The 14430-nt window shown below is 43.0% G+C and overlaps 1 protein-coding gene across 1 annotated transcript; it reads left to right on the top strand.

The window, feature by feature from the left end:
• The first annotated feature begins 1350 nt into the window (after positions 1-1350).
• Positions 1351-12141, top strand: MAGT1 (magnesium transporter 1). Its single transcript, XM_038123041.1, is given in 11 exon segments — positions 1351-1383; positions 1385-1588; positions 2799-2968; positions 3803-3920; positions 4884-5024; positions 5699-5839; positions 6177-6266; positions 7471-7534; positions 9109-9183; positions 9598-9688; positions 10670-12141. Coding segments are annotated over 11 exon segments (1143 nt in total). The 3' UTR covers positions 10686-12141.
• The last annotated feature ends 2289 nt before the right edge of the window (positions 12142-14430 follow it).

Genomic DNA, 14430 nt, shown 5'->3' with positions numbered 1-14430 from the left:
CCACTTTTTTTTTCCCCCCTCCGTGTGTGGATTAATTTAAATCTGCGAAAGCGCCGAGTTGAAAAGAAATCGGGGGTTCAGTGCAAACAGAAATCAGAAATAATTTCAAAATAAAACCTGAAGCGTGAGTAAATCCTCATCTCTCCCTGGGGACTTTGCATCTGAGCCTTAACCCAGCACACACGTGCTGAGGCATTCCCCTGTGCATTTGGATTTTAACAATGTTTGTAACACACAAACCAGCAATTTATAGCTTCTGTATATAACATGAAGCATGTACTGAGGCAAGAGGGGGAACTTCATTACACTGAGGGTGGCAGAGCACTGGAACAGCTGCCTAGGCAAGGTGTGGAATGGAATCCCCCTCTTTGGAGACACTCAAAACTCATTTGCAAGCACTCGTGTTGTTTCAAAATGTGGATTATGTAAGATTTTCTTGAGAAAGGATGTTCTTCGATGTTTGATCTTAGTGCCTAATGTTTGATGTTTGATCTTCTAGCCTAATCAACAAGGAAGGAGATTTAATCCATGAAACAGCAGGTATTTAGACCTAAGTGACATCCAGATGTTGGAAAAATTTTACTTTTTGGTAGAACTGCCTTGTTAAGGTTTAGGGCTTGACATGTTTCAATTATCTAAGGCCTAGGGGGAGGTTAACAAAGCTTGGGAAGGAGGATGTGCCACTGATCGGGGACACAAAGAATGCAGGATTGATAGCCCACAAGGACGTTTTGCAGCACTCCCACGACAAGGAAGACACTAACAAAGCCAACTCAGCAACTGGGCTGAAATCAGTTCCAGCTGGTGAGAGGGAATTCCGGCAGGGGCAGATCACGACCACCAACCCACCGACCAAAACGAAAAGTCACAACCTGTGCACTAATTAGTATGGGAAGCAAAGAGAAGCATCGACCAATAGAAGATAGAATGCTAATTAATAAGAGAACTACATTACTTGTACCCAGTGAAGACAAATTCCTCTGTTTGTTAAAACCTATAAGCGGTAAAAAGTTTTGAGGGTTGGCGTGCTTGATTTGTGGAACACCACTGAGCACTCAAGGCTAGTACAACTCTGATAAAAATCCATCTCTCTCTGAGTGTGTAATTATTGGCTTGTTGCACACCAGCTAGCGAATTCGGTATCTTAGCGAGCACACTGTGTCACCTGCGCCGGGAGACCGTGTCTCTGGTGATCCGCAGAGGAGCCTTCGAGCCGCAGGGTTGTGTGACGCGACCGAGAGACCCCCACAGCAGCCATCACCTCCCGGGCTGCCGCCACACTGCCCTCCCTCACGGCCCGCTCCGCCTCTCCCTCAGGGCTCGCCCCGCCCACCCCTCGGGGCTCCACCAATGGCACGGCTCCAGCTCGCCGCGCTCCCCCAGGCTCAGCCAATCGAAGGCCGGAAAGGACTCTCGAGCCGTCGCCTCCGCCAATCGGCGTCTCGCGGGCGGGGCCTCCCAGCCGGCGGGGCGGGGCGGGCGAAGCGGGGCGGCCATGGCGGCGCTGCCGGTGCCGCTGCTGGCGCTGGCGCTGCTGCTGCTGGCGGGATGTGGCGGGCCCGGCGCCGCGGGCCAGAGGCGGAAGGAGGTGAGACTCGCCCGGAGCCCCCGCGCTGCGCCGGGGCGGGTTCTCGCTGAGCGGGATGAGGGCAGGGCCCGGCGGGGTGGCCTGGCCTCACCCCGTGTCCGGCCCTGAGGTTCGTCCGGCTCTGAGGGGACCCCGCAGGGAGGGAAGGTCCTCGATTCCAGGTTCTTCAGTTCTTGTTGGCAGCACTGTACGAGTGTTGTCTTCCTAGTGTACGGGATTGGCGGGGGGGAGGAGGAGTGGTCTTTGGTTGTGGTCTCTAAGGTGCAACTTACTTCCACACACTTGAACTGCAGGGTTTAGAAAAATCCTTCTGTATAAGTGTGTATACTTGTGTCAGTTGTAAGTCAGATAATAATAATAATAATAATAATAATAATAATAATAATAATAATAATAATAATAATTATTATTATTATTATTATTATTATTATTATTATTATTATTATTATTATTATTGTCATGGCGAGATTCTTGGGGCTGCCCTGTGCAGGGTCAGGAGTTGGACTTTGATGCTCCTACTGGCTCCTTTCCAATTCCAGATATATTCTGGTGATTTCCTCTAACATATTTATCTGAAGAAGGGTTTTAATGAGTAGAGAAGTGCTTTGTGATAAAGGTAACATTTGTGAGTTTGTCAAACTAACGTCTCTTCTTAAAATGTTATAGAATTGATTGTCTCCTTTTTAAGGAATATTTTAGTGTTGAGCACTCCTGAGTTTTTCAGATGTTTTCTGAATTATGGTTCTTTTGTTTCCAGCACTGCTGCAAATGAAATGTTGAGATTGGTTCCATCTCTGGTCTTGATTGCACTGCCACAATTTTTGAAAGCTGAAAGAGTTTGATGCTTAGTAGAGCAAAAAGGCTGTGGAGGGGATGCAGGTGGTTGGTACAGCTGGAAGAAATCCTACAGCTACTGTGAGGAGGAGCTGCTGAGCTGAGGCTCCTCACCAGCCTGGTCGTGCTGAATGTTTAAAGCTCTGTGTGTTACTGGGGGGTTGAAGTGAATGAATTATGTTAACGTGACTGTCAAAAGCTTCTGTGAATGCCTGGCAGAATCTTACTGAAGTATCACATTACCTGGGTGATGTTAGGGAAAGCAGTGCAGATATTTGTTGCATCAAATCTAAAAACTTCTAAGACTGTACTGATAGACTGAAAAAAAACCAAACCAACCAAACGACCCAGCAATTGCTCTGACTTGATTTTTCAGATGGTGTTATCAGAAAAAGTGAACCAGCTGATGGAGTGGGCCAGTAAGAGATCCGTGATCCGAATGAACGGGGACAAGTTCCGGCGCCTCGTGAAGGCCCCTCCCAGGAACTACTCAGTGATTGTGATGTTCACTGCCCTTCAGCCTCACAGACAGTGTGTTGTGTGCAAGTATGAGCTCCTTCAGTCCTAAATTAGAACTTGAAAGTCATCTGATGCTTTGTAGGACAGTAAATTTAAGAACAGGGTTGCACTTTGACACAGGTGGGAGGAATAAACGTGGGCAAGTTACAGTAGGGTTGTCTTTGCAATTTAATGTGTGGGATTATGCGTGTAATGTATTTGTGAGGAAACAACATCCTCAGTTTTATCTCTCTCCTAAAATAGTCCCTGCTCTGCAGAAATAGTGTTTACTCTGGAGAAAGACACAGTGAAAGCTCAACCTTCCTGGCGTAAGCTGCTGAAGAAATGTTTGTAGAATTATTGCTGGCCGTGGAGCTTAAATATTCTTAATTAATATATTGTATGGCACTTTTTTACAATTCCAATATCCTGGATCCTTAACCATATTATAACTTTTCTGTATTAATCTGGAGGTGGCAGAGTTCTGTAAGGGTGATTTTTATACCTAGTCTGTTGAAATCATTGGTTTCCCACCCTCTGACCTGGCCACTTTTTGGTGCTCTGTGGACTGGCAAACCATGAGCAGCTGAGTTCCAGTTCACCTTTCAGTAAGAAATCATCTCAGCTTCAATCTCAACACGTCTTGCCCTTCCATTTAAAAGAGCAGGTGCCAAATGCTTCCCCTGATGGTAGACGAGTGTCTGTTCTTAAATGATTTCATTAGCACTAAACCTTTCTTTTGAACCCTAGAAAATGAAAGGGGTGGGTGTGGGAGGCACCCGTGGATGGGATGGTGGGCACAGCTCCCTCAGCTGCTTTACACCTTGCACAGCTGCTGTGGACAAACCCGTGACACAGCCTCTCACTCCGTGTGTTTTCCAGGCAAGCTGATGAGGAATACCAGATTCTGGCAAACTCCTGGAGGTATTCCAGTGCATTTACCAACAAGATTTTTTTTGCTATGGTGGATTTTGATGAAGGCTCAGACGTATTTCAGATGGTAATGTCTTTTTCTGTTCTACCATTGTTTTCAGTTTGGGTTTTGTGAAAGATGGTGAAGATGTTAAATAATTCAGTGTAACAGTGAACAAAGGAATGAAAAGTTAAAAGCTGTCACTCTTGAAAGAAAGATGGCTTGAGCATGTTGGTAAGAATATTAACAGAAATGTCAGATGTGGAATAGGTACAAGGAGTGAATTGGTTTCTTTGACTTTTTTCCCCGAGTTTGTCTCCTGTAATAACTTATGGTGTAATTCTTAATGGAATTCTTTTGCGGTACATGAAGAGGCAAGATAGAAAGCACTGATGTCATTAGGAGCAGCTATTACAATTTTTAGATTAGTAGAGAATGATAAATTAGGCTTTTGGTATTTCTTTTCAAGTACCCAGCAATTTTTCTCTTCTGTTAACATTATGTGACCACATTTCTTTGGTTCTCCAGCTGTGAGAACATTCCATGCACACTTGGAATGGTAGGTCACATTAATAGTTCATTACAGTCTGGCAGATGTTAACTTTTTTTTAAGAAGTACTAATCTCTATTTAACAGCCACACAGTTTAGGCAGTGATACTTTATTAAATGGAAGCTTTTCAACTGGAGAGTTGAAGAGAGATGTCTTTTTATTACTCTTGTTAATTTTTTCCTTAGGGTTGCATTAAAAATGCATTCATCAAGCTATGGCCTTTCCTAGACGGCCATATTTTAGAATCGTATATTGCTGTTTTGCAGATTTATTTATCAAAAGTAGTATTTGGAGAAGAAGCAGATTAAAAAATAAAGTGCATGAAATACAGAAATGCAAGCTGTGTGCTCCCTACTGTTTTTTTAAAAGTCACAGCCATTAAATCAAAGAGCTAACTTCTCTGATTCAGTAACAATATCGCAAGCCAGAAATGGCATAGAATTGTGTCACCAAATCGTCCTTTCATAGGCTGTATCCTCTGTGAACTCTGTCCCTGCAGCTGAACATGAATTCTGCCCCCACTTTCATTAACTTCCCTGCCAAGGGGAAGCCCAAGCGGGGGGACACCTACGAGCTGCAGGTGCGCGGCTTCGCGGCGGAGCAGCTGGCACGCTGGGTGGCCGACAGGACAGACGTCCATGTGAGTCCAGACACCTTCCCTCTGCACCCCCTGTGCAGGGCCAGCAGCCCTTCCCTCTGCACCCCCTGTGCAGGGCCAGCACCCCTTCCCTCTGCACCCCTTCCCTCTGTACCCCTTCCCTCTGCACCCCCTGTGCAGGGCCAGCACCCCTTCCCTCTGCACCCCTTCCCTCTGCACCCCTTCCCTTTGCACCCCTTCCCTCTGCACCCCCTGTGCAGGGCCAGGAGCCCTTCCCTCTGCACCCCTGTGCAGGGCCAGCTGGAAAGCGTCACTTATGTTCTGTGCCTCCTGAGCTGCTCTAAAGAGCTCATCTACAAAATCTAGTTCAGACTCGTGACTGCATCTTTGAATTTCCTTGCAGTCTCTGTGCTGGTATTTTGTGTAATGCTGTATTCGAGAAGATGGTAAAACTCATGTCCTTCCTTCTTGCTCTCTGTTCCTGTGGAAGAAAAATAATCTCTGAATTATTGAGCAGGGCAAATTTGTGTAAAACTGAAGTTACAGTATTGGTGGGAGAAGCATTGCTTACTTCTTGAGTCAGATTTATTACCTAGCAAACATGTGTGTGCCATAGTTTTTCCACAACCCCACTGTGTTGTGGGGTTTTTCAGCATGAGTCCAGGTATAATGTCTAATCCTACTGAGAGAAAATAATCCCACTGTCCTCTGTTCAGATCCGTGTGATAAGGCCACCAAACTATGCTGGACCCTTGATGCTGGGGTTGCTGCTGGCTGTCATTGGAGGCCTCGTGTATCTACGGGGCAGCAATCTGGATTTTCTCTACAACAAAACCGGCTGGGCCTTTGCTGCTCTGGTGAGTCATCATGACTTTTGTTTCCCTGTAACATTGAGTTTTGTAGCAGTTCAAGTTTTCAAAAGCTTCTGTATTCCAAAATTCTCAAAGCTGGTAGAGGAAGAGGAAAATGAGGTACAGTTAGCTTTGCTTTCTCACAGATTGATAACATTCTGTGATCTTAGTCCCTTCAGCTCACTGAATGCTTGATTAGATGCCTTTTGCACAAAGATAAAGTGGGACAATTCTTAGCCTGTGTTCCAAACCAGCACGTTTTGGTATGAAGTGAAAAGATACCAGGTTAAATTAAAAATAAAAGAGAATCCTTATTAAATAGCATTTCTTCTTTCCCTTTCAGTGTTTTGTGTTAGCAATGACATCAGGGCAGATGTGGAACCACATCAGAGGCCCTCCCTATGCTCATAAGAATCCCCATACAGGACAAGTGGTGAGTGTTGCCTTCACTTTCTTTTCTGCATTTCTGTTGTATTTCTGCAGAATAAGGCTGATACTAAGAGACAAACCAGAGTGCAAATTCTGCTTTTGGCTTCTTTCTTTATGAGGGAGACCAACCTCTCCTGCAGTGAGCAAGGCAAATCAACATGTGTTGCACATGTGTTGTATCTGCAATGTGAAGGGATGTGGTAGTTCTAAATTGCTTACAGCACCATAAAGGCATTTATAGGTTCAGTCTTAGATGCTAAAATTCCTATTGCTGAGCCTGGCAGTTATGTGTTAACCTGGTCTTGTTAACTCACTCACTCATCTAATGACTTCCATGTAAAACCATTTTTCCTCAAGATTCTTGAGGTAAATGATTATCTAGTGATCTCAGATTTATAATGTCTCTTTCTTGGGAAAAATTTCTTTAACATTATTTGAAATATACTGCTCTGTTCATAACGTAGAATGAGACAAACTGTGAAAGTAATCCCAGTGTTCTGAGAGCATTGCATCTGCTGAGGCACTTACACATCACATACTGGTTTTTCTCATATTTTTACTCAGGAAATTAATTTGAAAATTTGGAAATATCCTTTTGTGCCAGGTCAGGTGGGTCAGGCCCTCTGTATTCTTCTGTAGAAAGTAGGTAGAACATTTTTTTCCTACTTAGATATGACATCACAGCCATAAGAGGGTGTCCCATAAGGATTTAAAAATGGTATTTTTTCCACAAATTTCAATTTTTCTGTTAGCCCAGAAGTGAAAAAGATTTCAAATGCTTGGTTCTGAAGCCGAGTGAGTCAGGTTCACACACAGATTGAAGGGATTGCCCCTAAGCTAAGCAGCAGTGTACTCAACCTAAGAATCTCAGTCAGGGAATGGGTTGGATTTGGATCACATTAGGATGCAGGAGGGACTAATCTTGTGGTATTTTGCTCAGCTGGACTGAGAATCTGGACCACAAAGGTTGTAGCTGCACTTGCTGTAATCTGAATGAGGCTCAATGTGCATGGTAGTAGAAGAAGGATCTTTGCTTCTGTTGCAGCTCCCCCAAAAATCAGTGATCAACAGCTGGAATTGTTCATGCTCCAACTTCTGTCCTGAAAAAAAACAATGCAAACATCAGTTCCAGGCTCTGTAGCTGTTGTTAATCATGTCAAAGTTGTCTCCAGTCTTTTCTCAATCTAATTACTCTTTGTCTCTTACAGAATTATATCCATGGAAGCAGCCAAGCCCAGTTTGTGGCAGAAACACATATAGTTCTGCTGTTCAGTATCCTTCCTGGGAGGGGCATGTGGTTGGTGACAGATTTTTGATCAGCAAATGCTGCTGCCTTTTCTGTGGTGCTTTGTCATGGCTTTAATTGCCACCTAACACTGATGCAGAAGCTCGTAAAACCTTCCTGCACTGCCAACTGTGCTTTTCCTGTGCCTCTGATCTTTAAGTTGAATAGAAAAATATTTACTGCTTAAGTACCAAGCTGAATACATCCCTAAAGTTGTGGATCTCTGTGGAATCAGAAGATTCTTCAGGATACTCCCTGTTCCTCTGTGCATGTCTCTTTTCAATGTCACTTATTCTTGCTTTGGTGTTGAATTCATTCCTCTATCACTGATCTTTTATTTCTTTGCTTACCTTCTTATAATCTTACCATTTGTTCCTACTAATGATGCAGTATTTTGCCATGCTGTCAAGAAAGACAAGTGGAAATTTTCAGATTGAGAGCTTTACTTCTCTCATTTGTACAAAAAATGTTTATTTGGGGTCATAAGAATATCTTAAAATTCCATGTTCTGGTTTTCTATTCCCACATGTATGTTTTGATCCACCATTTGTAGCTTTAGCCATTTCTGGCTGGTGCTTTTTTTTCTGTGTCTTGTCTCCTGTATCAGCATTCTTTTATATTTTATTCAGGACTTTTTCTTGTATTTAATTTTTTTAACTTAAAACAGGCACTTGGAGGAGAACTTCTGATCTTTTTCTATTACTGTATTTTTGATCCACTTGGTCAAATTCAAAGTAGAAACTTTTTGTTGATATTTATTAGTGTTATTGCTATCCACCCCTTCCTGGAGACATTTTAAATTATTAAATTTGGTGAGGTTTCTGTGGGTTCAAGTCACTTTCCTCCTGTGCTGAAGGTGGGCTGTGTCTGAACTGGAAAGATTGCTGATGGTCCTGATGCAGTCAATGATAGAATTTTTCCCTTCAGGAGGAGACTCGGGACTGGACATTAGTAGAGAAATGGAATGAAATCTTTGGGAATTCTGCCTTTCATTCCACTGGATTCAGTACTCTGCTTTGCAAGGATTCATTCTTGGCAAATATCAGACCTTTTGTGCTGTCTGTGCTTCTTTAATTTTACAATCTTTATTTTTTTTCAAATTTGAAGAATTAGAAAAGAAATATTGCCACTTGAAAGACAGCCTTGGATGTTGGATTAAATACTGCATGTGTTTTATTTGTTCTCTTGGCTGAGTGAATGCAGAAGCTGAATTCTTTTGGGGATTTTCCAGTGGAGAACAGCAGTAGGAGTGGACCAAGCTCTCTGGGAAGAAATGCTGCGACATGACAAACTGAAATAGTAAATGCATGTTTTTCATTTTGCCTGAAGACTTTCCAGTTTATATTTTAAGCTTTGCATTTATTTTCTCTTAAAAGCTGACGTTACGAATGTCTTTCAGTTGTTCCTTTTTCCCCCATAGTTGCTGATTTGGCTGGGAAGTGTTTGATTTTTCCAGTGATTTTTAATGCCCCAGGTATGGTGTGGGAGCTGAATTTAGGGGATTAGGAGTGTTGTTTGAGTCTCTTGTGCTTTGTTGGTTAGCCTTAAACAGCATTTGTAGATGGTGGAGTTACTTTAGGAATGGTCCTTCTCCACGAAGCTGCTACTTCTGACATGGATGTGGGGAAAAGAAAAAGTAAGTACTGATAGTTTGCTCTCTGAGCAAAGGCATATTCAGCGAGGGTGTTTGATACACCATTTAACAGAAATGCTTTTGCACCGGGGGGTTTTGTTCACTCCCCACCTCTACGCTGACAGAATCATTTGGATTTTTGACAGTTTTTGGAGCTGTTTGGCAAACTGCAAGATAAATCCTTTTGGCAGATGGAGAGAGATAAAGATGCTTTGCAGTGTTTTGCTAGTAAGAGGGAGAAGGGACTTTTTCTCCAAGCATTTACATAAAATTGATGTAAAATTCGTATTAATTTGTTTTTCTCAATGACACAAGCCCTCATCTGACCAAATCTGTAAACATTGCAGAAGGTTTGGAAACCTGAGTCACTGAGGTGTTTGCTGTACATCACAGCCTCTCCCTGTGCATCTCTTGCAGTCATGTGCATTGCTGGCATTGGCTTGGTGGTGCTGTTCTTCAGCTGGCTGCTGTCTGTCTTCAGATCCAAGTACCACGGCTACCCCTACAGGTACGTCAGCCTGGGCCCTGCAGCCCCTGCTCTCCCGGGCTGTGGGGTGCAGCTACACCACTGCAGCTCTGCTGCCTCGTTTGGCAGGAAATACTCCTCTAAAAATGCTCCATTGTTTTCTCAGAGTAGCAATATTGGTTGAAAAAGTCAGCAGAAATAAGAGTGTTTCATGGCTATCGTGATTTTTCAATCTAGCCTAAGCAAAGATTGTGGAGCTCTACTTTTCAAGCCATTGTATGTTATAAAATACTTCTATTTTCAGAATGATATCTCAGCCAGTTTATACTGCCAACAAATGTATTTTTCCCCCAATTTTTCTCTCTTCTATATTCATACATGTTCATTATTAATCCTTCTTTGTGAGGGCAAGGAGGATGCCTGATGCTTTAAAGCTGCCTGCATTTGGGGATTGCTTGTGTAAGGAGTCCAGGACTGTTATTTGACCACTTCTATGTATGTCTGACTGATGCAGGTACCTTAGGTGTGTTTGCTAGCTTTTATGCATTTTGATGCAATAAGTACATGTTAAAGGACCAGTTTCTAATGGTTTCACCATCTGCAATGAGCTGAATTTGTCTATAAAGCTAAACCCACAGACAGATACTATGCCTTCTCTGTGAGAGATGTGTTCTCATTTTAAAATATCTAAATAATAAAACTTGCTATTTTATGAAGACTTTTCTCAAGAGCAAAAGACAGCTGAAGTTATTCCCTGTTTAATAACGAGTCAGCTTTTATTCTGGTTTCTGCAATGGTCTTAGGTATTCCTGCTGACTTTATTGAAGGGAAGATGTGGTTGTCTTTGGTTTTGAGTTATTAGAAACTCATTTTTAAGTGAGTTTTTTTACAACTTTTGTTATAGCAGCATCAGGCCCATTTCTCACTCTGATTTTCTTGGCATTTATAAAAGCTAAGTGGAATGTTGCACACCTTTGTTTCTTACAAAATTAATAAGAATGTTTGTTATTTTGCTCTTTGCAGTTTCCTTATGAGCTAAAGGATTCCAGTCTGTAACATCAGGAAGGTGGTGGCTCTGAACTTGGATGTGGTGGAATGAGGAGCTCAACGTGTGTGGTTTGTGCTACCTCTGCTTACACTGAGACAGTTAAACACTGAACCAAAGACAATGTAGTGCCTTAAATACAGCAAGCGGTTTGCTCTGAAGGACACAGTGTTAAGATGCAATCTCTCTTTCCTAAGCTTTACATCTTCTTAAGCAGCTCTACTTCTAGCAAAATTCAGAATATAGTGCTTAAAACTACATTTCCATGGACTAACTAGAAATGGTACTTTCAACTCACTTGGATAATCTGTTTACCATGGGGGTTTTTTTCCCTTGAATTATCACCTTATTTCCTGTTTGTGCATAGCAGGTGACAGCAGCTTCTCTGTCGTGCCTTTTCATGGTTGAGGAAACAGCTTCATGTACCTGGAAATCTTTTCCTTCAGCCTGTGTGCAACCCTTGGAGCATGCTCCAGGTTCCAGTGTGGAATGTGCAAATCCTAGAGCTGTGTCTCATTTTTGAGAAGAGTTCTCAACTGCTGGATGATGCATGAGGTTGTTTCACAGATGAAGGGGGAGTTTTCAACACGTTGAACAGTTATTGATTAGTTAAATCTTTCTTTGCTGAATGCTGAAACTGCAGTGTTTAAGTTGTAAACTTTGACTCAAAGCTGGAAAAAGAATTCTCAGACTGGCCAACCCTCACACTCTTAAAAATATGAAGCAGAAGTACAAATGTAACTAGCTATGTGTTGCATGAATTCAGAGTTGCTAACTGGCTTTCAGGTTACTGCCTAGAGCCCTGGCAAATGAACAGGTGCCAGATTTGTGCTCACTATATAAGTTCTTGCATTCTCCACTTGTTTTCTCCACATTTTTATCCTTTGGGCAGAGATGTCTGCTCCTGGGATAAACGTTATCCCAGGACACATTTCACAGCCTTACCATTGAATGCATGTGCTGCTTGCTCTCCCCTTTTGTTCTCTCACCTCACAAAGATACTTTGCCTTAAGAATTCTTGAGTGGAAGACATTGTGCCTCAGCAAAAACTGTTGTGCAATTCAGCAGTTGTACTACAGGAAATCTTTGCAGCCTGATCCAGTAACACTTCCTTCCGTAGGCTCTGGTGGCCTTAGAGGTTCATAGGCAGAGAGACTTTTGTCCTCTGCTTCTGCCTCTCCTCTCTCAAGGGGTTACAGAATCTGGATGTTTGGAATTGAATCTCAGAAGGGATTGTATCACTCCAAGCAGAATGTTATTCTTATGCAGTTTTGCTGAATTAATACACATCTCAAGTGCCTTAATGTTGCTAATTTCGTTGTTTGATGTTTCAACTCGTTGAGATGCATTTTTCTATGCCATACAGAACGATGAGCCTTAGTGGAATGGACAAATTGTGTGCCTGACTGGATTTTGGACAAGTTTCAATAAAACTTTTTAGACTAATCCATGCTCCTGTGTCTTTTGAACTTTGACATAAAACAAACCAACCTCTTTTCTTCCACTGTTGTTTCAACATGTTAATCACAGCCTGTCTGTATAGAGTAAGTAACCTGAATATGGGTGAGCAGACTGGATTGGTAGCCTGTATGTGTTTATGTGGAGAATTACATCCCAGAATGTCAGCACTAGAGAGGTGCTCATGTAGCCAGCTGATAATATAAAGATTACATGATTTTGGCTTGTCTTTGAAGCTGTCATGCTGTGAAAATCTTGGATTCCTGGAGTTCTAGACAGATCAATTCCTGGTGTTTCTGGAGGTGGAATCTTGTTAGCATTGTAGATTTGCCTGGAAAAACTCAGCACTGCTGTGGCTTGTTTTCCTGCCCAGCTGGTAAAATGCTTCCCATAAACTTTTTCACTTAGAATTTATTCTGTCCTTCTAAAACCATCCAGTTCCATATTGCCTAAGTTTAAACAGTCACACCTCATGCAGGTGAGTGCTGAATTCATGTTTACCTTTCACTTGAGGTGGCCATGCTGTTGAGAGTTTGGGATTTTCCTCTTTTTTCTCCCCATTCTGAGATGAAAATAATGCTCCTTTTTCCCAACAGTTTTTCTGCTCTCTAGGCTGAAACTGAAGTGCACGGAGGAGGAAACAGGTGTGGTAGTGGAGCAGAAGATGGAGTGCTTGCAAGGAGCAGTGGCAGGTTTAGAGGGGATGAATTCTGGCAAGGTTTGACTTGTGCAGCAGTTGAGAGGTAACAGCAGGCTCTGGTTGGTACCCAGGGTGATTCTTGGTGCCAGGGGCACTGGCAGCTCCCTGGCTGGTTAGTGCAGCACAGCTGGGGCCAGCAGAACAAAGGTGGCCAAGGCAACACATTCAAGATCTACTGTGGGGAAACTGGGAACTGCTGAGGACATCTTTAGAAAGGGAATCATTAAATAGCTCAGGAGTGCCCTGAAAGCTCACTGTAAGAGAACACTTGTGATAAAGAGAGGAAATGGTGCATTCTGCAGCTGGAAATGGACTCTGTGGTTTTGGTAATGGGGCTGGCCTCAGTGAATGCTGCTTTTTTCTGCTTTTGAAAAGGAGCTGTGGTGTATTAAGAAGATATTTTGGAATAATAGCTAGAAATAATTTAGGGAGCCTCAGCACTAAGTGCAAGGCAAGATAGTAAATTTAAATGGATTAATCTGCGTAATGGTTTGCATTATGTACAATTTACTGGATGTTCCTGCCTTCAAACCATTCTAGTGTTCAGCACAGAATGTGACTTTCATGAGGCCCTGGCACAGGGTGCCCAGAGCAGCTGGGGCTGCCCCTGGGTCCCTGGAAGTGTCCAGGGCCAGGTTGGACAGGGCTTGGAGCAGCTGGGGGCAGCGGGAGGTGTCCCTGCCCGTGGGATGAGCTTCAATGTCCCAACAGAAACCATTGTGGAATTGTGTGATCGTGGTGCCCAGCGGCCATTGCTGCAGCTAAGCCTTTTACAGCAGCTCCGTGAGCACCTGCTCTTCAGGGCCAGAGCTGCCCAGTCCTCCAGCAAGCTTGAAGATGTGCCCAGCTCTGCATCTGCTGTGTTCCTGATGCTCATGCAAATAACCTTAATTAATCTTAATTAATCCCCTGCTGGTGATGGCCGTGAGGTTAAGATTCTGCCATGAGGGTAAGAACAAGTTCAGTGTCTTGGCAGGCAGGGGGTGGCCATCCATGCTTGGGGAATATGATGAGATGATGGCTGGCTAGGGATTTCAGGAGGAAAATGTGGGTGCTTTTATGGTCACAACCACTGCAAGTGTAAGCAAATGTACAGCCAGGTTTGTTCTGAGCCCTGTTCAAAATGTGTGAAAGCATAGCAGGCATTTTTTGATTCCCAGCAAATCAAAGTTGGCATTTCAGAAGTACTGAAGAAAGTCAGCTTAACCTTCAAAACATTGGAACATCCAGAGAAAATCAGATGTGTGAATGGCTTCTGCTTGTTTGAATGTGCTGCCCATGACATCAGATGAAGCCAAATCATGGCATCTTGTAGCCAAACTTGGTTGGGAGAGAAGAAAAGTCTGTAGTGTTCCTCCAGGGGCTGTTGGCAGTGGTTTGTGGTAGTTTGTTTTTAAAAATACCCATTCTATAATTGAAAAATACTTAAACTGAAATCAGATTATTTAAGAAGTTAAAGTTCTTTCATCTGCTGTGAGAAATAATTCTCACGAAGGATTTGAGAAAGTACTGGCACTTGGTTTCTGTGTTGGACCTTGGTGTTTGCTGTTTTCTCATGTTGGAAAAGTTTAATTCTCAACT

The sequence above is a fragment of the Motacilla alba genome, chromosome 4A, assembly GCF_015832195.1.
Source record: "Motacilla alba alba isolate MOTALB_02 chromosome 4A, Motacilla_alba_V1.0_pri, whole genome shotgun sequence".
NCBI classification, from domain to species: domain Eukaryota; kingdom Metazoa; phylum Chordata; class Aves; order Passeriformes; family Motacillidae; genus Motacilla; species Motacilla alba.
This window is presented reverse-complemented; position numbering and strand designations above follow the sequence as displayed.